The 22888-nt window shown below is 40.1% G+C and overlaps 2 protein-coding genes across 6 annotated transcripts in view; both read right to left on the bottom strand.

The window, feature by feature from the left end:
• Positions 1-528: 528 nt before the first annotated feature.
• Positions 529-9138, bottom strand: traf3ip2a (TRAF3 interacting protein 2a). Of its 3 annotated transcripts, none has more exons than XM_064333475.1 (10): positions 8999-9138; positions 8194-8242; positions 7101-7724; positions 6181-6355; positions 4769-4950; positions 3534-3622; positions 3371-3439; positions 2481-2585; positions 2044-2118; positions 529-1597 (listed from the first exon to the last, which is right to left on the bottom strand). In XM_064333475.1, the coding sequence occupies exons 1-10, from the start codon at positions 9101-9103 to the stop codon at positions 1451-1453; spliced, it is 1620 nt and encodes a 539-aa protein (XP_064189545.1). In that variant the 5' UTR covers positions 9104-9138; the 3' UTR covers positions 529-1450. The 3 variants fall into 3 exon arrangements, with proteins under 3 accessions (XP_064189545.1, XP_064189556.1, XP_064189563.1); XM_064333486.1 differs by having other exon boundaries at positions 8865-9095; XM_064333493.1 differs by lacking the exon at positions 8999-9138 and adding an exon at positions 8793-8844.
• Positions 9139-13874: 4736 nt separating this feature from the next.
• LOC135253745 (tyrosine-protein kinase Fyn-like) overlaps positions 13875-22888 on the bottom strand; it is a 33049-nt gene continuing 24035 nt past the window's right edge. For 2 of the 3 annotated variants that reach the window (XM_064333437.1, XM_064333429.1), the window contains 10 exons: positions 22000-22096; positions 20200-20298; positions 19693-19796; positions 18988-19137; positions 18659-18823; positions 17411-17587; positions 16919-16995; positions 16545-16698; positions 15261-15392; positions 13875-14666 (listed from right to left, as the gene is read on the bottom strand). In XM_064333437.1, coding sequence (XP_064189507.1) covers positions 14458-14666; positions 15261-15392; positions 16545-16698; positions 16919-16995; positions 17411-17587; positions 18659-18823; positions 18988-19137; positions 19693-19796; positions 20200-20298; positions 22000-22096 — 1364 coding nt within the window. In that variant the 3' untranslated portion in view covers positions 13875-14457. Of the gene's footprint in view, positions 14667-15260; positions 15393-16544; positions 16699-16918; positions 16996-17410; positions 17588-18658; positions 18824-18987; positions 19138-19692; positions 19797-20199; positions 20299-21999; positions 22097-22288; positions 22455-22888 lie in introns of those variants that run through there. The other variant, XM_064333448.1, reaches the window with a different exon arrangement.

Genomic DNA, 22888 nt, shown 5'->3' with positions numbered 1-22888 from the left:
GTTTGATTACATCCAATGGCAGAAAAGTTTGTTTTGCCAATTTGCAATGAGGGGATAACCGTCTAATCGGCTGTAAATAAACCAAGTCTGAATTGATTTCTCAATTAAATGCAGGAGAGTGCCCTCAACTTGAACACAAACCTGTATACACACAAGAGCTAGAGGGAATGCTTTTCAGTAATCAATAAGTGAGGTTGTCAACACTACTACAGGGTTTAACTAATGGGCCCATTCACACCAAGGTAGTGGTGGGGAATGACTGAAAAAAAAAACACCTCAGATCTGCTGATAGAAGTCAGCTAAATGGTGTCCCCTTGTGGTGAATCTAATTAATGATTAAAGACCATTGCAGATCTTTATCATTTGTTGGGAAGCTTAGACCACCAATGCTTTGAACCAACATGGTTAAAATCTTCCTGTGTTTACAATTTAAGTATTTTCATTGTGTTTATTTTTGCTATACAACCATGTTGGCTTGTAATCACCATTTCATGGTTTCTGATAAACACAGTCAGAAGTTTTGAGGAGTCGATGCACAGTAATAACTTTATTTTCCCTGGCTTGGTATCAGTTTAAGTAGATCAGTGGCAGGCTACAGGAGTAGTTATACACATGCACATACCGATACACGCAGGCAAGTGTGCACAAATACAGTCACACAGTTTATAATGACAGTACATTATTGACAATATGGCATACATTTAATCTGCTCCTCAGTCACATACCTGTACATAGTTAACCCATTATTCAGTGAATACACTATATAGGACGTCAACCTGAGAATCATTGGCAGTGTAAAGTCAAGCTGGTGAGAAGGGCAGAAGTACACACCAGGTTTGTATCAGAGTAAGGTAAATTTCATTCTGTAGTAAATTTTGGGTGATAGCATGTATATAATAAAAAAATTAATTTCTTCTATAAAGATGTTAAGCCATTGTGTGATAAATTCCCTCAGAAAAAAACTGCTATAAAATGATTAATTAACCCCATTTTTGAACCTTTTTCTTTATACCAGTATAATCAAATACTGTCTCCTGAGGTCTGTCCAGCTCTGTCACAAACAATTAGCCTTTAATGTGCACAATTGAATGTTCCAAACCTTCATCCGCTAAAAACCATTTCCAGCATGTATGCTAGGTGAAATTAACTGCTGCTGATGGTTCATTGAGCCTGAAAAGAAATGCAGTGGGTCCCACATGTCCCTGAGCGAACATATTTTTTGATACTTTCACACGATATTCTGTTTCACATTAAACAGAACTGACAAAGGTTTTGCTTTCCCATTTTTAAAAACGTCATATTTTTGAGGTTTAACCCATGGTAACTGGACACGCGTGTTGATACCACAGAGCCGTTTGTTGCGGGGGGGGGGGGGGGGTACAATGGCAACAGGATGAGCAGAGAGGGTTTGGAGGTGCTCCGTCAGGACAGATACCAGGGCCTTCATTGGTCACATGGGGGAGATGCTGAGGGTTAGCTCCTTGCCCAGGGGTGGCAGGATGTACCTCTCCTCCCAGAGTAGTCTGAGCAGGAGGTCCTCCACGTCCCTGGGCCACCGGTAGATCCTTGTGTTGAGGAGCCACCCAGGCACATGTCTCTGTGTAGGGAAATTATGTTGCAGTGTTCTTACTGCATTCCTAATACAAAATTCTATAACTTTTTTTGAGGAAAAAAATTGAAGGAACATATAAGGAATTATATGTAGGTAAATTGTATAATTTGGTAAATCAATGATTTTTATAAAGTCCCACCTTCACTACATCTCAAAACAAACCACTTTGTTTACAGTAAATTGCATCACTGGCAGAATTGTACATCAGTCAGAATTCACAAGTTTCATTTTTAAGAGTACAAAACGTATAGCCACTGTAAAGCACTGTATTGTGTCTGTGTTTTCTTTTTATGCTGCCAGATGAGCGAGATGAGTCTACATATTTAACAGAACAATTCAATAAGCTTGTTCAAACATTAGCTTTCTTAATAACTAATGTTTTTCTCTCCTGAAATCCTGGCTAATGGAGTGCTGATGCAGACTGGACTCACCTGGGTTGCATTTGGGAAGAGCACGGGGATGAATCTGAAGTTTACGCTGCCTTGCTGGATGAACTCATTTTGCATCTGAAAGATGTGAGAGAAAAAAAAATACAATTTAGAACATCAAACATTTTTCAACCTCTTCTATGAGAATTACTGGCTATTTGCCTATTACATTGCATAGTTAATATCAATTTATTTGTTAACCAGCTTAATTTAAGTATCATTCTAAAGGGCACTTCAGGACAGTCCTACCTGGGAATCAAACTCATAAATTAAGTACCGAGTTTAGAGAGATGGATTTCTACAAATTTCTGCTGCTACTCATTCTATAATTTAAAAGTTTGCCAAAGCTCTGCAGGGATTTAAAACAGTGCATCACTGATGGCATATGATAGCCCCACTCATATGCAGACTGAAAGACTTCAGTAAGCCGAGGACCTTACCATCGAGTGGATGTATTTGGTGTGCAGGCCATGTTCATCCTGCCGAGGCCCCTCAATGTCCAGCTTATACTGTGGACTGATGGCTATGATGATCAGCACTGATTTCTGGAAATACGACAATGTTATGATTAATTATGAACAAACTTAACTGTTAAAGATGATGCTGAGTCCTGGATCCACTGCCTCCAGAAAATTCAGGGTTCATTCTCTATCCTATGCTCTTTATTCCACGTTACAAGAGACCTTCAAAATGAGCACAGGTTTTATGAAGAACCATATAAATGTAATTTATTTTATATTTGTAATTTACACATGGTTAAAGTGCAAATTCTCTGCTTTCATTAAATGGTATTTTTTATACATTTTGGTTTCACCAGGAAGAAATTACAGCACTTCTTATACATAGTCCCCCCCCATTTCAGGGCACCATAATGTTTGGGACAAGTGGCTTCACAGGTGTTTCTGTTTGGTCAGGTGTGCTCAATTGCTACCTTAGTGCAGGTATGAGAGAGCTTTCAGTGTCTTGTCTTGATTCTAGTCTTTTGTTTGCCTTTGTGGTCTGTTATTGGCTTTTGTCAACGTAAGGACCAGAGCTGTGTCAATGAAAGTCAAGGAAGCCATTATGAAAAAATGAAAAATAAGAAAAAAATGCAAATAGGCAAAACTTTAGGTTTACCAAAATTAACTGTTTGGAATATCATTAAGAAGAAAGACAGCACTGGTGAGATCAATAATCGCAAAGGGCCTGGTAGGCTGAGACCTCTACAGTTGCTGACTGAACATTTCTCATCATACTGATACACAGTAATTTATGCGAATATCCTAGTATGCTTTAAAGGTAATTTGAACATTCAAAATAACAAAGAAAGATGAGAAATCCATATACATACATCTTTTAAATAGCTGTCCATCCACTTTGTGATGTCCATACGTCTTATTGGGTTATCAAATATGTCAATCTAGAAAAAGGTAAATCAGAAACTTATTTTTATTTTTTTTTAACCAGTTTTAAATGAGGTTATTTATGAACCAATTTAAGGACTTTTAACTTACAGCAGGACGAAATCCTTGATTGGTCATAAATTCCACAAAAGGAACTATTTCAGACGCAGTATCCACAGAGTAGGTGACAAAAACATTGCCTAAAAGTTTTAGAGAAAAGTTAAAATCAATTCCAAAACAAAAAAAGCTAAATCCCAATCTGAACAAAAAAGTACTACATCTTAACAGCAATAGGAGAATAAAAACAAGTGACACATGTGATACAGCCCCACGATTCTACCCTATGTTGCTACAAGACCTACGACTATTTATGTACAGTACTCCAAACATTTAAGCTTGCAGATACATGGTTACAAAAAAAAAAAAAGTATATTTACGTTATGTATTTACAGTTAAAGCATATTTACTGAGGCAATTCGGGTTAAGTAAGTATCTCAAGGGTAAAACGGCAGTACCCTGGATCAAAATTGTGCAATCTTTTGGCCCATGTCTTTAACTGCCACTCCACACTGCCACTCTGCAACTTGTGGCATGGCTTCTTTCGTGTAGCCCTTGTCAGACCCTACACCCCAGCTAGGTTTTCACTCCGTTCTTTCACCTTTAGTTGCTTAGGAGACCCCCCCTCTTTCATGTCCTACTATGTCTCTACTATGACCCTTCAGTGAATTGCCTGTATCAGACCGGCCTGTTAGTCTTTGTCTGTCTTCAGGCATTCATGGAAAACCCACCACTGCACTTCTACAACAGCTACAAAGCCCTTACCAATTTTATATAGGATCATTTACTGCAATATTGATTAATTCTTAAGAGGGTCAAGTACTTGTGTCTGTAGTGTCTAATTTCCTTCACTTGTGTAGTGCCGGAGTCTGATTAGCTTTGCATTAAATATCTGTGGTGTTGCTGTCTCCTCTTGTAAACTGGTATGCTCTGGTGGTTATTTTCGATATTGAACTATCATTTTGGAAAGAAAGATCTGTTGATCGTGATGCCAAATGTTACAGATGGTTTAGCTCAGTCAAAAGGCCCATGAAAATCCCACATTGACCCACGTTACTGGCTAATGAAAGATGAGGAGTGATACTGGTGGCTAGGTCTAGCTTCCTCAAAAATGTGTTATTTGGTTGTCTGCCACAATGCCCTTGGAAGTCTCTAGTCTAGCAAAATGAATGAATATGATGATGATGATGTAAGTTCTTATTTATGATTGGTTTCATGTCAGCCTCCTGACTTGTGTATGCTTGACGATTTCCAGCGGTGCTGTTTTTTTAACATTGGTGTACACTCACGGCACTCATCCGGCAGGCTGATGGTCTTCCTGGTGCCCTGTGCAGTGGAGCCCCTCGAAGGAGACGATGATGGGAGTACATTGACCTCTGACATCACCTCCTGTGGTGGGGTGTCATAGCGTGGCACATTAACGCTGCACTCTGCGTTGGGCGCATGTGGGCCAAGGAAGCTTCCAGAAATCCTGCAGTAGTGGCACATTTAAGGCTGCTTGCACATGATCCGCATCCAAAAGCCCAACACGGCGTCAAACTATTACATTCCTATGGAGGGAGAGTTGACGCCCGACTTGGCAGCAATGCTAAGCCTGGCGTAGCGCACAGCTCACAATTAATGCCGAGTTACGATCCTCAAAGTTTAAATGTGATTTGAACTTTAAACTTGCTGGAAGCTGACCTTTCGAAGCACGTCCAGCATTGTACAGGATTTTTGCATTCACAATATGGCAGACAACCTACTTCTATCACCGCTTGTTACAGTTTCCCAAACCAATGGCTTTCCTGGATGGATGACGTCAAGTTTCAACCACTTGCCAGCACTCGATTCTTCTTGTGTAGTCACTGCCTTACTTGGCGCTGAACACATAGCTTGATTCTTGTCATGTGAAAGTGGCTTTAGAGCGCACCTCAAAGTTAATCTGAAAAATGTATTGAATCAACGAAAATTGAATTCTGCTTTTCAGGGTAGTTTCCCTGAATTACGTTGTTTGCCATGGTCAAAATGTATTAAGCAAAATACAAGTTAATAAATACAATTCTTCTTTTCACTGTAGGTGCAAATTGGGCCAAATAGATCAGAACGTTTGGATGTTTCTGATATTAAATCTATCACTATATTAAATAGTTTAAGGTCATGTTGGCAGGAGATCCAGTGTACAGGAGTTGTCTATTACCTTCATTATAAAATCTGTTTTTTTTTTCCCTAATGCATCTTTGTTTTGATTAAGGTACATGAACTTCACTAGTACTGTAATACTTGGGGACCTGTCTTGTTTACACTATAAAGTCTTCTTTGCTAATCTTTATCAAGCGTGTGAGAGAACACAGCATCAGGCCAACACATGCTGCTGCTCATCAAAGTATTCCAGTAAAGTAGTGGATAATGATCCTAACACACTGTGCTCTTTGTCTGACATAAATTATAAAGACCAGCCATTCAACATATTTTAACAGGGTAACATTACCTGTGAATAACTAGGAAACTTTTAAGACACAATGGACTGACGTTACCCATTTTTAAGTCTATGCAAAATAATGAGCCTGCTTTGTCTATTTATTTGAAGACAATCTAAATACATTTTATTGTACTCTCTTGTGAAACCTTATATAATCAGCCATTTAAATAAAACACAAGGTGGGAGTAAGATACAAAGTGAGGAAACCCATAAAATAATTCCCAGAAGAGTTTTGTTTACCTGCTTTCAGGCCCTCCCTGCTGTCTGACTTCTGCCTGTTGCAAAGGGCGATTACACAGGTGGGGGCTGTGGCCAAAAGGCTGATGATGCAAAAACATTCTAGAATCCATGGCACCTCTTGGAAGATCAAGGCAGTGTTGAGGGTGAAGGCACCCACAGTTCAAGGGACGAATGTCTGTGAATGAGAAAAAGAGGGTCAAGCTAATCTAAAATAAGTGAATGCTTATTTATCATTCATGGATATTAAACGATCTTCTCACATATTTGGAGCACAGTATACATTGCCATCATATTCAGTGTTTCCTATACAATGAATTTATTTGGTTGGACAGCCTAAATAGATTTCTCCCTGCCAAAAATGATTTTTCGGTATTTAAGCAACACACTATACTTTTGTATTCGTTATTCTTTCTTTTAAATGTCAAAGTGATATACAGCTGACTTGTTTTGCTGTGTGAGCTGGCCCTCCCCCCTCCCTCTTGGCACATGTAGAGCAGAGCAGGGAGGACAGTGCCTGAACGTCAACATAATTAGGAAAACAGTAATCATCCGACCGTATCTGTGCCAGATAACAAATATTTAAAGTTTTGCAAATTCAGTAAAATTCACACAAAATGTGAACAATGTGCAGCAAAATTAGTAACCTCTAGACAGTTACAATACAATTTAAAAAACACTGCAAACAATCCTTCCGCCAGCCCCAAACATGTACACGTACACAAAGTCGACTGGCACAAATAAATTCTCAACCTGTGAAAAACACTGATATTTCTGGTTTTATTTTATATATATATATATATAGAGGGGGAGAGAGAGTTAGAGAGAGACCAGCATATACATTTGCAATCAGTTTGAATGTGTAAGTCACCCTGACAGGTGCTTTTTCTATAAGTATAAATAATAAAATCATTTTCACTCACTGGGACCTGCCATGGGGGGGCCGCAGCCTGATCTGTTGCCGTAGGGGTCCCGGGGCCCCATCATGCAGCCAATGTCAGACCTCAGTGGCAGCGGAGCTTCCAACACATCCTGAGACTCGTACCCCGTGTCCTTACTGGGGAGGCTCTCTGACCTGCCCTGCCTGGGTTGGCCGTCCGTCTCCCCAGGTGCACAGCTTTTGACGTCATCCTCAGGACCCGCTGCTTTTCCAGGCATGGGCCGGAGATTGCTGTTGACTGGGCGGAGCCTGGCTTCTAGAGGGCCGCAGGACAGCTGTGACGCGTCAGGAGGCAAACTTCCCACAGTCCACTCCCGATGCTGTGAGCCGGGTGCCGCGGTGACTGGACAACAGTTTGCGTTAGGGCTCATCCACCAATCTGCCCCACCGTAAGCGCTCCTCTCATAACTGTGTCTGTCACAGGGAGGCTGCGGGTAATCCATCAGTCGGAATTGGTTTTCTGTCGTAGCCCCGGGATCGGGCCGACTACTGTAAACCCCGCCATGCTCGTTCAGGCCCCAAGCTGAGTGTTCCTCCTGCTTCAACTTTAAGACCAGGTCCAACACATTCATTGACTCATCGACCTCTACTGGAATAGAACGGAAGCCTTAAAATAAAATGAAGAAGAAAACATGCATTTGGTGACATTTCATAAAAAACAGAATACTACACATGAAAAAACATATTTGTGTTTTCCACCAGTTTATTTCCAACTGAAAGCAGTATTGTACTGAAAATTCCAATTAAACTGTTCTCTAAACAGCTATGTTCAAGCAGCCTAACAACGCTGTTTATTTTATTTTTACTGCACTTCAACATTTATAACACATTGAAGCTAAGCTCCCAGATCTCTTACTTCTCGATCATGTTTCTCCATAATTTATCCATTTTTAATTGAAGTGTACTAAACAAATTTAACTAAATATTTTGTTTGGTTTGCAGGCTTATTTGAACAAAGCCATTTGTCAGAAAGTCATAACTTTTGGTCTATTTTGGCTTTTTCTAATAGAACAAAAAAACAATATTTGTTTTAGACATTAGGTATGCTATGGCATGTTTCCCTGAAGGGATCTTACCAGTGAAGCGTTTCATTATTCTCGCCGCGGGCGACCCAGGTTTCTTATACTACAACAAAAACAAACAAACAAACAAACAAACAAACAAAAAACAGATGAGCGACTAGGCGACTACAAAACAATCCCCTTTAAACAGTTTGAGAACACATTCTAAAATATTGTTCGTAGAGTTGCACAGGTATGGATACACGGAGGCTAGCCTACAACACAGAAAGGGTGACCCACAGGAACTTTTGATTTGCTGAAACGCGTTTAATAAAAAACGGCTCGAAACGAGAGTCATTTGTCTCCAGTATCCACATACTCCGAATAACCGTACATTGTGTGGGAAAGTCCGAATTTACTGCGCATAACTGGGACGCAAACACCATGCCACTCTTCAAACGTACATTTATACATGGATTTATTCACAAGTAACAGGCTACACATTTTAACTTCGTTAAGAGTCCCAATTTAATTTCATGTTTTTTCATTTATTTTAGGCTACTTGTATTGCTCTACCAGCGTAATTTCAGAGATGTATTTATAATTGTATTAATGAATAGTTTCACAGGTAAAATAGAAATAGCATCGGCCCTGAAACAACAGTATAACCTCACAAATACAGTCCGATTCCGCAGGTCGAACGTGGTTTTCTTGCCCTGAGAGGTCGGCGAAACATAATGACTTACCGTTGTCGAGTACCTGATTCAAGTGCCAAATAGTTTGTTTATTGACAGGGCAAAGGGTATTTAAATTCAATTCTACTATTTTAAAAAAGACTGTACGTAGCCTAGACATAAAGAGGAAAGTACTTTTTAGATACCTTCTGGCGGTTACCGCGACTGGCACTCCGCCTACAAGGAAACTTGCCCGGAATTGCAAACGAGGAAATAATGCTGCATTTTTTTTTCATTGGGAAAAGGTACATGCAAAGCAGGGAATTCTCTAGTTCAGTATATGCAAATACAGAGGGGTGAGCCAAATCTAAACTACCAATCACATACGCCGTAGGCTCTGAAGGATTTCTTCCGTAGTAGGCTACTTGGGGAATGCCATAAAGCTCATGAGAAGTTAAACAGCAACGATACAGCCGACAACGAGCTGTCAACAGTTGTAGTGACCGTAATGGCCGAAATAAACACATCTTACCTCACTAAATCAATTAGTTAATAGCAGGCAATACGCGAATGATGGGAATTGTTATAGTATGCAGGGCTGTTGACAAGTGAAAGTATTGATATATTATTTTATATTATTTATTTATTAATATTGGGATCTTATTTCATGAGATTTGAAAAAAAAGAATCAAAAATGTAAATCCGTAATCCAATATATGCATCTTTAAATAACAGCAATAACAACAACAGCAACAACAACACATTACAATTACCAGTCTGCTTACCAAGACACAATAGCCTGTATGTCGAAAACAAAATGAGGATAGGTGCATTTCCCTACAGAATACCATTTTTAGGAGATTTGTGGGTGCTCACTAAAAACTAGAATTAAACAAAAGAGTCAACGAATAAGTAAATAAACTCAGAAATTTTCTGATTTTAATTCTGATAAGGTGTGGGAGATAGTCGCTATGAATGTAACGCTTTATAAATGTAACACAGTGAATAACTTTTTGTATACGGCTACTACAGTAGCCGTTTCCGGTTTGCAGACAAGCCATTCAGTCCTCTATCGCGTACCAAAAGAACGGAGCAATTCGATGACCAATGTCGGAAATATTTCTTGAAAAAAGAAAAATGTTTTTGAGCAAGGTAAGTAAAAATCTGTTCCAGAAGTCATTTATCTGATATAGGGAATTGTTTTCATTTGAAATAAATCAAATCATACATAATTTAAGCAGGGATCTGTCCTTGTTATCTAGTATGGTTTTCTGAGTGAATTTTAACGCAAATTTTTGGCCGACCTTTCACTTTGCCTTTCAGGGCTTCCGTCGAGTCTGTTTTTAGCTCAGTAATTACAGTATTACTTTTCCTTCCTTTGTGGAATGACTTTCTGATTGAAAAAAACTATTTACAATGTGTCAATATCTTATCAATTGTAGTCTTTAAGCTATTTATATAATATGGGACATTGATATATGGGACAAAACACTGCACTTCAATCTGTGTATATAGGCCTAGGCCTATGTAACAGCCCATAAAACAAGGGCAGTAGAACAATCGGAGGGGAAATAAAACAAGGGCGGAACCTATTCTCATTTTATTTTATTTCATGCTCACATTGCACACTTCTTCCACAAGCAGAGTCAAAAACATACATTTGTATTTTTAATCACTGAGTGGGAAATTAGCCCCAAAATAGCAGAGCTTGCAAGTGTAACATGGTTTCGTGACCTAAAGGTGGGATGAAATGATCTGAAATTCATTTCAAGCCTATTCACCATGAGGTCTAACAGAAAATACTTGTGATGAATCAACCAAAACTAAAAAAAATGAAATTAAACAAAAAGGACAACTTAACATGTTTTAAGGTCATCAATCCAAAATAGAAAAAATATAATAATCATAATTTCATCAGGCATTAGAGTCATGTGAGGATATAATAAAAATTTCAAGTGAACCAGAACTAATATAAGTAATCCAACAAATCAGCCAAGGTATATCATTGAAAACTAATGGTAACTACTGAGGGTAACGTAATTTAAAGACACTTATAATTGAGGTAGAACTATTGATGTAAAACTCAGAGTGAGAGCATGATCAGACATGGGCCAAATTGACATAATCATCTACATTTTGGTGCCTGCCAAGCAAATGACAGTTTGTGTAATTTACTTCGGCTATAGAAATCAGAGTTTCCTCCATAAAGACCTTTACAGTCACATCACAGAGTATACAGATGTAACAATGCAGAAATTTCTGTAATGTGATCCCTAATCCTTTCATGTCTTACCCCCACCAACACTGCTGTTTATAAAGCAAGAAAGGTTACCTGCTGAAGTCAATGTGGAGATGGTTTTATCCTTCCATTCCCTACCTCCTGTACAACCTGTACAAGGCAAGCTGCTCTCCTGCACAGTAGACACACCTGTAATGGCTCCTGGGAACAACTCCCCTTTCCTAACCTGACACCAATGAGTCATGTTTAGCAAACTAAAAAGCACTAGCACGCACTAGCTCGCCCAGCATTAGCGTAGCAGTAGACAGTCAGTTATTGTTAAGGGTGTTGTGTATGTGCCCTTGCTGCGTAAGTGCAAGGCACGTGCCGCGCTTGCATTTTGTGGGAAGACGTGAAATGGCAAATTGGACTTGTAAAAAATTTATTTGTCACTGACTGACTCAAAATGTTCCATGTTCAAACAAAAATTGGAGGGGAAATTATGGCAGCCAATTAATTGAGAATAACAAAAACTGAATTAAATAAAAGACAATATATCTTCAAGTTAAACATACATTTTTAAAACTTGACCATAACCATGGTCAACTGGGTGGGACGAAAAATAGAACTAAGACAGAATGAAGAAGGAACATGAGACACATTGGGAATAGTTGTATATGTTTCACTGGAAGGTATGTCCATTAAATGCAATAAATACCTTTTTCCTTAAATAACTACTGTGCCATTGCAGTAATACTTGATGCAATTTTCCATCATTCCAGTTTGAATTATGGTAAATTTACTTTTATACCCATCGTTCATTGTGAGAGATACTTTTGTGTAATTTAAACACTTCCAGCTATTTATATAAAATTCAACATGCATTACTTGTAAATATACAACAAAATTAGCCTGGAAGCTATGACTTCACCAGGGAACAGCTATATTATTCACAGGTCACATCTTCGAGACATTGCCAAATGGCGTTTATAGTCAACAGAAGTGCTGACATAATTGCACCTGCAAGACAATGTAATAATAATTAATAACAGCAAATGTTTAATTATAATAGGTGACGTATTTACACGTTGTCATATTACAAGTGTGTATATGTACATATGCAGATACAGACAGATACATATTCATACATATTAAGCATCAAAACCTACCATTTTGCCTGCCCTGAATTCACACCTGTCTATAGGAAACAACCAACAAGTAGCAACAGTACTCCTTAATCCGTAAGTATTCCATCAACATGAACTTGGCTCTAAAGTAAATCATTGCCATTCGTTCATTAAGTTTCGCTAGTTCAGTAGTCGGCATTATTAAACAAATCTGTTTGCATCGAAACATGAAAAATATGTTGAATATATCCAATCCTAATTTTCCTGTATCATATGTTTATCTGGCATTACACCAAAAAAGCAAGACCATGGGAAAGTAAATTTTGACTAACACAGAGAAAACTGATAGGGCTCCTCCTGCAACAGTTACAGGCCCAGACATGGGTTATGTGAAGGGAAACAGAAGTTACATGTGTTTTATAGAGCTTGGCTTTCTACCATGACTATGCATTATGAGGTATTCTTCGTCCAGTGCCCAGGAAAGCATGTGCCTGTTCACCATTTTCTGAGCGCTGTTTGCCACGCACCACTCCAGCAGTCCATAAGTATTTGGACAGTATTTTGGACGCTGAAAAACTGAAAAATTCTTGACTGGCTAAGTCATTCATCCAAACTGAATCCAACTGAAGATGTGTTTCATATGCTGAAGATAAAACTAGCCACCGAGACAAACAAGATGGCTGCAGTACAGGCCTGGCAGAGTACCACCAGAGAAGATACTCAGTACCTGGTCATTCCATGCCAATATGTGACTAAACATGACTACGTTCATTAATGTAACATTAATATGTCCCAAACATTATGGTGCCCAATGTGGGGACCATGTCTAAAAAGTGTTGTAATTTCCTAATAGTGAAACAAAAATATACATAAATACCCTAAAATAAAAATTGGGAATGTGCACTTTAACCACATTGAATTGTTTGATTATAAATGTGACACTGTGCAGTACCTAGCCAGATCAAAGGAAAAAACAAACAAACAAATGAATGAATAAATAAATAAATAAATATTTTTATTTTGCCTTGCTAGCAGGCCTGTGGAACTGGTGGAGCAAAACCAGTCTCAAAGATGGAGAATGATTATGTCTGCATTTTACTGCTGACAGTGCCCTGAGTGAGGACAGGCAACCCACACACTACCTGCTTTCACACATGTATTACGCAACATTGTCATACTAACCTGTCCAGCTATGCTAGCTCTTGCTCACACAACCAATGGCTATCTGCTATTTTACCATGTCCATAACATTTACAGGTGAAGGTACTAGTAATTGTCTGAAAAAGTGGACTTTAAATACTCTAAAAATATTGTGTAACTTATTTTGGGTTGGCTTCCTGCTCAGTTCACTTTGGGTTTTTTTTCCAGGAGTAATAAACAATGTTGCTGAATGTACATCTTTAGGAAGCAAGTCGTTTTGCATGCAGAACATATCTGTTAGGTCTTGAGCCTGCAAACGGCTATAGAAACTTTTCCATAATTCTGAGTCTCTTAGTCACACATGTTAAAGTTGTTAAATGATTTTTGGGTAAGGTTTCATGTGTGGAAAGGGGTATTGGTGGGACTAAGGGGCAGTGGGGTTGTCTTTTCCTTTATAAACAGGGCTCCCTCTGGTTCCCTCTCTGTTTTTCTTTGTTGAAGTATCACTGGGCTTGACAAGTCAGGTAAAATAACCCATGTTCCCACTGTAATGAAAACCATTGCGTTTCCTGGAGAAAAAAAAACACAGAATCAACATTATAAACCTTGAGGGGTTGATCCGGTTTAATTCATTTATTTTGGGGATTACCACTGTTATCATTATCATTGTTACCGTTATTGTCCTCAGGGGGGAAAAAATCCTCACATTACATGAATAGGAAAAACATCATAAGGAAACAAATAAAACAGGGGAGAAGTAAACAAGCAATTCATATTTACAATAAATACAGGCTTAACAATATCATATCGTTATTCATTTAATTTGAATACACCCTTTCCCCACCCCAACCCACAAAGACCAGTAACACCAAAATGCCTTCTGACTTAAGTATGAGCCTTGAGCAAGTGGAAATACTTGAAAGTTCGGGACACATCCAGCTGGCAGTCTGTGTGTTGCCACAGTGACAACCGTGTGTAGAGCAGTATGCACTGGGAGGGCAGTCTGTGTGCTGCCGTGGTGACAGCCCTATATAGGGCAGTTTGTATTCGAGGGAAAGGGGGGGGGGCAGTACATTTGTTGCTGTGGTAACAGCCCTGCATAGGGAAGTTTGTACTGGAGTATAGTCTGTACACTGTTATGGTAACAGCCCTACATACAGTAGGCCGATCTGCATTGCATTTAGAGGTTGTCCCCAGGCTGGTACTGTGGCTCTGTGGCGGTGAAGTAGTCCTCCAGGAAGGCCTGCAGATACTCAAAGGTGGGCCGTTCCTCAGGGTCCTTCTTCCAGCACTGTAGCATGAGCTCGTGCAGAGAGCTGGGACAGTCCTGAGGGCAGGGCATCCTGTATCCCCGCTCCACCTGCTCCAGCACCTCCCGGTTATTCATCCCTGAGACATGGGGAATGACAGACAAAAGCATGTGCGTGCGCACACACACACACACATGCACACACACAAATGCAAACAAACATGGACACCGACCCACAAACACATACATACAAAATACAACAAAATACGCACATGCCAGCACGCACACACATAAACACACACGCACAGACAAAATAGTAACAGAGAAAAAGGAAAGAAAGAGGGTCAGAACTGTACTGTATAAAACTCAGGTGTCAAACTCCAGTCCTTCAGGGCTGCAGTGTCTGCTGGTTTTTCAGGTGCTCTTGGCACCGGTGGTTCATTTAAGTCACTTGAATTGGCTAAAGAATCCACACAACTTGTTCTCAAGGACTTAATTAGCAGCTGATTGGAAAGGAAACCACAAAAACAATGCGGCCCCCTAGGAATCTCGTTTGACACCCCTGATATAGAACATAAACAAGCAATTGCACCACAATTGACATTGATCATAGACAACATCATAAACAAGCAAAGAGATACCTCCTAACCAGTGAATCACTGCACAAAACTACCACTCAACCATTAAACTGTCTCCCAGGCCTGAGTTCCTCTGCCCTGACCCAGGTCTCTCACCTGGATATGGTACCCTCCCCTTGGTCACCAGCTCTGTCAGCAGGATCCCGAACGACCACACGTCCGATTTGATGGTGAACTTTCCGTACAGTGCAGCTTCAGGCGCGGTCCACTTGATGGGGAAATCTTCGCCTAAAAGCAGCCCCAGAAGAAAGAGTCAGAGTTAAGAAAGGAGCCTGTCCAGGACTCCTAGTACCAAAGGTTTGCTCAAAAAGTTACAGCTGCACAGTCACAGTGGGCTGGAATGAAGGAAGACGATGGCTGGGTTTTTCCTGTGGCACCATGACCAGTGCTGTAGCTGTCCTGGATTGTGGCTGTAGTAACCTTCAAGACTTAACTACCAATACAGCCAGTTTTGTCGGTTCCCTATCTGACTGGCCTTTGTGCACTTGCTTATTAACAAAGGGTCCTCTACATTTAAATCCAACGAACCAATAATTGCGGTTCAATTATGAATCACGTTTCTCAGGCACGTCGCTCTTTCACTCTGTCATTGGGCATCAGCTGTTACTCTTATCAGAAAAAGCTTTCAAGTTAAAAGCATAACAGTCTTGTCTGCTTTAGGTTCAATTTTTTTTGCTGAATCGCCCATCTAGATTCTGAAAGCCCACCACAGTCACTTCCACTGAAACGCTCAAGCAAGACCCACTTGCTCTGATGTCTTTTCACTGCAAACTTCTTTGCCAGCTATGCAATAAATGCATAAGTTAGCTAAGCTGTGTAACTTAACTTTAAAAGCCAGTAGGCATTTTGGAATTGAACTTTTTAGGTGCATACATTGATAATGTGTTGGCATTAAAAGGTTTCTTATGTTGAATAGAACGTCACACCTATGTTGAAATTATGGAATGGGGTTGTTTTGCATTTAGTGCTACTTTGAATTTGGATTGAATTTAAGAGGGCAGTCCATAAGCCAAAGGACACGCCAAAGAATCTTGGAAGACTCTCACCAATCCCCTGAAACACTACTGAAAACATATTGGTTATTTCCACCATGATTCACCAATGGGTCATGACTAGGGCTGTATAATACAAATAACACATCACAGATTTAAGCGTAATCAAAATAATTGCTGCCATGCAGCACATCGGCTATCAACCAAAATTCAGAGGCCACATGAAATACTTCTGGGGAAAAAACCTCACGACTGGTATCTACTGAGTGTTGATAAGACAGCCAATCAGCAGCAAGGCCTTGCCACTTCCATGTGGTTGAAAAATACCGCACATGTTCACACAGAAGCTGAAACCTTCCGCCTGTATGAGAGGCGATCCTCCTCTTACCCTGTTGGGCTGTGTACTTGTTGTCCTCGATCAGCCTGGCCAGGCCGAAGTCAGCAATCTTGCACACAAAGCTGTCGCCCACCAGGATGTTGGCAGATCGGAGGTCCCTGTGGATGTAGTTCATCCTCTCGATGTACGCCATGCCTGCGGCCACCTGAAAGCACAGGGGAGCTCAAACAGCTGGGGATGCAAACAGATTCAAAATCAAAGGAAGCCCAGAAAGAGGGGACCTGAAAACTGAAGGGTCCTCAAGCAGAGGGAACTCAAGAAGTTATTCGGGTCCCTTAAAAATAGTGAAAATCAATGGGGAACTTGAAAATTGAAGGCTGCTCCAAAAGCAGTGGACCTAAAACAGAGGCAGTTATACAACCTACCTGTGCCGCGATGTCAACCAGGTTGGGTAGCTTCAGTGTCTGTCCTTCACCATCCTTTAGAAAATCCCACAAATTTCCTGTGAAAGGAGCGGGTACTAATTGTTATGACCTATTGTGCATATCCTACAGATGCAGAATCAGGCACATAAGAATATTCTGTAAAATCTGACTGATGCCAATAAACACTATGTCACAGTTTTACTCTTTTCTATTCCTCTAGAACACTTTACCGATAACTCAGTTTCAGTCAATACATTTTTACTCTAAATTATGCTGAAAAATATCATTACAAGATTGTCAGTCACAAATGAAAAAAATAAATATCTGACATTTTCAGAGCATGCTCATATTACTTAAAGTTAAGATCAAAGGGTCATGGTGGTTAAAGTGCATGCCCCCTGTGACAAATAGGCAGGGCAAATATATGAGCTAAGCCAAGCCAAATTAATTCAGCTTCTGTTTCCCTGGAGGCTTGAAGCCGTGACCTCTGACCTTTGCTCATGTACTCAGTGACGATGTAGATGGGCTCCTCGGACACCACGGCGTACAGCTGCACCAGCTTGTCGTGCCGGAGCTTCTTCATGATCTGGGCCTCCTCTAAGAAGGATTCAGGCGACATGGTGCCCGGCTTCAGCGTCTTCACCGCCACCTTGATCCCGTTCCACGTCCCTGCCAAGGGCAAGCAGGATCTGGGGTTAGCAGCTCCGGCGATACCACATCCTAACGCTTGAGGCACCCACACCTCAGAATTGTCCTTCTTTTATTTTTTTGTTAATCAAGGTAACCTCATAGGCTTTGTAAACTTTAAATTCAATGAATCGTGTATTGTAAAACTTTCCTCAAATTGATAAAATACATCCTGGCATTCTTTCTGGCTACAGTTTTCTTAACAGATTAAACTGAACTGTCTTCCCAGAATGATGTACATCCATGTAAAGTGCCAGGTCAGATATGCTAAGAATGTATAGATCCAATTTGTAAAGGGCCTATGATTGGTGTGTGTTTCGTACCTTCAATTGACAAAATTTTCAGGGTTTCATAATACTGACTAAATCAGTTTATCAGTCTTATAATGCTCTACTGATATGCATAGAACTGGAACAACATGCAAGTGAGCTAAATTTCCAAGAATTAACTTTATTTTTCAAGAATGGTTATTTTTTTTATTATTATTATATATTTATTTGTTTCAAGAAACATCAAAATGATAAAGAAACAGATCCCATAAGTTGCAGTTCTAGCTCAGCCTCCACATGTGAAGGCAACATGCAAATTCCTGGTTTACTTCCAGGGAGTTAAATAAATGCTATTATTATAAACGTTTGCATAGTTGTAAAAATGTAATTTTCACATATGACCAAGGCTTTCTGTACCTCAAACCATCTAAACATACATCCAATGATATGCCTGAATATGGAGTGAAAGTGTTAATGCAGCTGCATGTATGCCGTAGCTAATGGTCTAGTGTAGTGTTTAATCTGACTCGTGAACATCTATGGGAAGTACAACATGCAGCAAATTATATTTAATACAACCTCCCGATGCAATTTTGCATGTGTGAACGTCAATATAAAGCATATTGTATAAAAGTAATTTAGTTCATTAATATCGTTATTACATATATGTACAATTGGTTATTTTTCTCATGTGTACCTCACGACCCGGCTTGACACCCCCTTGCAGCTTTGGGGCTTCCCAGTTTTGGGAAGCCCTCCTTTAATGTGGCAAGGAGGAGCTTACCCATCCAGACCTCCCCAGACTGGCCGTTCCCCAGGTACTCGATGAACTGCAGCGACTCCCGCGGGATCTCCCACATGTCTTTGGTTTTGACTGACAGGTCGGCCAGGCGAGGCATGCCCTTGTGGCAGGGGGCCACCAGGCGACAGCACAGCCCCGCGGCCCTCTCTGTAGGGGCAGGATGGAGAGAGGGAGAGGAAAAGAAACAGCATGGAAGAAGAAAAGAAAGATTGAGAGAGTGAGAGAGAATGACAGAAAAAATATAGTAAAATAAACAATAATAATAATAATAATAATAATAATAATAATAATAATAATAATTTTAATCTTACCTGAGTAATGCTGGACGAGCTGTTGCAGTGTCTCAAACTGGGCTCTGGTGGTGATGTAATACCCTCCACTGTCCAGCTTGCGGATTTTGTAATGCTTCACGTGGTCTCCTTTAATGTCATCCCAATCTCGTATAGACAATGAGAAGGCCCCTGACAGAATTGGAAAATAAATAATTTTGGAGGTGTGATCCCCGACTTCTTATACATTTAAAAAAATGCCTGAAAAAAAAGTTGACATGAACTGCACACACCTGGATGAGGGTAGCATGTTAACACAAATGTATTTATTGCAAACCGAAATGTTCACTGCTAAATCGACTCTAATAGAGTCCCGCCTGGACTCAGTTAAACCAGTTAAATTAACACTGAAAGATTTTGTGTATAGGGGTGTAAAGAAGTGTGCCATCTTTTTATAAAATAAGTAATTCCAGCATATCCATCATCTGTTGTTAGGTCCGATAATGATATTAGTCCATATTAGTTAAGTATATTAACAAAATAATTAGCTATTAATGATCAGGAAAAAGTTTGAAAAATTCTTGAAATCTCTTGTGAAATCATGAACTGGCAACAATACCCTAAGAATTTACGAGACTAAAAATAATACTGGGCATGAGAGCATGTGCAGTGCTAATCACTGATCTTCAAATCGTCTGGACAGTTTTGTCATTGCTCAGTTTCAGGGGTCATATCAGGGGTAGTCACCTTTGGTGGTTTCACTTTCCCGGATAAGGAAGGTACCCCGCAGGTTTCCACTGGAGAGCAGCTGTCTCTCCGCGTCCTTTCGGCCGAGTTTACCAAAGTACCAGCTGTGGAGGCGGGAACAAAGAGACACGGCCCCCAAAGTGAGAGCAAGCCTCTTCCCAGCATGCACTGGCACAGAGGGGGCCTAGACAAAAGCAGCAGTGGACTGGGTGGCACCTGATGTGGACCAAGCCACTGAAACAGCATCCAAAAATCAAGTCTACGTAGCGCTGTTTAAGTAAATTCTGGATCATGTAACTGTAATGCCCTCTTAAATGACGTGTGTAAGTACTTCCTCAGCCAGATTAATCACAGTGACACACACACTATGTTGTAATATTTTTCATTTATACAGGAGGATGCTTACAGAAGCAGGTTCAGGTTAAGTGCCCTGGTCAAGAATTATCAGAAGTAGTGTGGTGTTTGTCTGTATTGGTAGATGCAGGAATGGTTATAAAATGCACTCACTCCTCAGCCTGTATGGAGTCGGCTGGAGCCACGTAGTTACTGGGAATGTAGCCAGTACCACCTGTAGTGAGAGAGAGAGCCTCCCACCAATCCCCTTCACTGTAGATAAACAGAGAGAGAGAGAGTGTCACTCCATGCTTTGTCTTGAAATATACAGTATTGAGATGAATCCATGTATCATTTGTTCTTTTCATATTCAATTGATAATCCAAAATCGGAAAATGAAAAAACCATTCGTTATTTCGTTATTCGTTTATGAATAAAACTCTACTTTGTCCTGCACCTGGCAGCAATGTCCATACCATTATATACTACATGTGACACAAACAGTCAAGCCCTTGAGTGACGTTCCAGGGAAACAGCCTGGTGTACGATCAGGGCACTTGATGCTCATACAGTAAGTGTATTAGCAGATCCTTACAAACACACGCTAGGAGCCTCAAGTCTTTCATATAAATTTGGTACAAAACGCAGGACCATATACAGCATCAAAATCACCAGATATCCTGGCAGCAACCGACTTCTCCTTAGGGGCCGGGAGTGGACTCCCTCACACCTTATTCCAGAGGCCGCAAATCACATTGAGCTTGGGGCAAAAATATGACTGAGCAGACAACAACAATATTCCAGTGACCCTTATTTTCCACATTGTCCTTGATGTTTCTCACAATTGTGAACTGAACTATAACTGAACTATCACTTCAAATATATTTCATAAATAACAATTAAAATCTCCATTTTGCATTGTTAATTCATAGACAAGACTTTAATTTCAATTCTCAAAAACGTTATAAATATTTATAAATTTAACTGACTTAAATTTAGATTTACTGAATTGACTAAAGTGTATCGACTCCAATCAGAATTAAACAAATGATAAATCAATGAAAAAGTTCAAAATTAATATCACGTATTAATTAAAAACCTGCAAATGAACTAGACTGTGAAACCAAAAAAGCTCAAATGTGCTGTCCCACTTTAACAGCAACACGCTACTGTTAGGTGGAATATATACCTATAGGCTCAGTGCAAAAATCATAACATAGGCAGGATGGAGGACAAGGAAATGGGGAGCACAGATGGCCTGCAGTGTTTTATGTGTCCATTAGGGGGGGCACACTCATCTTGACCTGTGTCACAGCAGGAACAGATGTTGAAGGCTCTTGGATGCCAGGAACAACAGCTTGGGCTTACCCCTCTCTAGAATGTTTTTGTGTTCTTTTTCCCTTTCCCAATTTCATACTTAGATTTCTTATTTTTTTATTTCACACTTTCAAATTGTATCTGTTGGCCTGTATCACTGCTGCTACATTCTGTGCCAGGATACTACAGATAACTTAAGTACATGCTCTAAAGCATGTCACGCTGAAGTTAGCCTGGTGTGCGATGCAGTCACTGCCGTCAGAGGAATACACTTCATGCACAGGGTGGGCAATGATGAACTGTGGGTGCCCAACTGAGCAAAGGTGGTCACTGGTATGCAATGATACATGGACAATCAGTTGAGGCAACAATCAGACCCAAGAAATAACAAAAAAATAAATGAATAAATTATCAGGTCACAGCTGTCATCCAGACAGGTGTTGCTCCAAAATCATAGCACCCCCCTACCCCTGCCCATTTTCCAGAAATGGCAAAGCGGTTGAAGGAGAGACATGGGACTACAAAACACTGAAGTTCTGGGGGTTCTGGATTTGTTATCTTTAAAAGTGTCAAAATGTACATTAAACAGACAAAAGTCATGCAGTTGATACAGAATTTTACTAAAATATTTTTTCATCCGCATATTTTCATACTTACGCGCTGTTGAGAATCTGAAACTTCTCCCCTTTCCTGAAGCTGAGGTCATCCTCTGTCCGAGCTTCATAATCGTACAGAGCCACAAACAGAGTCACGCCTGTCGGAAGCAGACCAGGGGCATGAGTCAGCACTCAAAAATCTCACAGCGGAGGGACAAAGAAGACTCACCTTTCACTTTCACTGTCATGTTACAGGGAGATGAAACCCAAGGAAGGCGTTCGCTTCAGAAACATTTACAGAACACTAACCACAAATATTCAATTTACTGAAAAGATGTTGAACTTTGTACCGCAGATAGCTTGTAAGCTTGCAATGTAAGTGTCACAATCCAGCATGACACCCCTGGAAATGGAGATGCGGCAGTGCCGGGGAACACCGTTGGTTGCCAAATGTGGAGAGAGAGAGCGCACCCACACAAATACAAAATAAAATAAACACCATCTTCACCTTCACCCACCCCCCTTCCCCCCCCAATTTAGTGCCAAAAGTATTGTCCACGTAGGGAAAAAAACACACATAGGAAAATCATGCCAAGTGCGAGAAAAACAGAAACGTAATCGTAAAAAATTAAATCGTACTCGTAAAAAATTACATCGTAAACATGAGTGAGAAAAAACAATTGCAATTTTATTTTCTACATTTGTGAACATAACTTTTTCGTTTACAATTCAGAAAAATGTGTTTGATTTTATTTTTTTTGATCACGAGAAACATTTCCACATCTACGCCTACAATTTTTTTTTTACGCATGCGATTTTTTTTTTACGCGTGCAATTTTGTTTTCCTACGCGTGCAATTTTTTTCCCTACGCGGACAATACTTTTGGCACTAAATTGACTCCATACACGGGTTCCAGGCAAAACCAATTAACTAAAACAACAAACTAAAA

This window comes from Anguilla rostrata, chromosome 1 (genome assembly GCF_018555375.3).
Source record: "Anguilla rostrata isolate EN2019 chromosome 1, ASM1855537v3, whole genome shotgun sequence".
NCBI lineage: Eukaryota > Metazoa > Chordata > Actinopteri > Anguilliformes > Anguillidae > Anguilla > Anguilla rostrata.
This window is presented reverse-complemented; position numbering and strand designations above follow the sequence as displayed.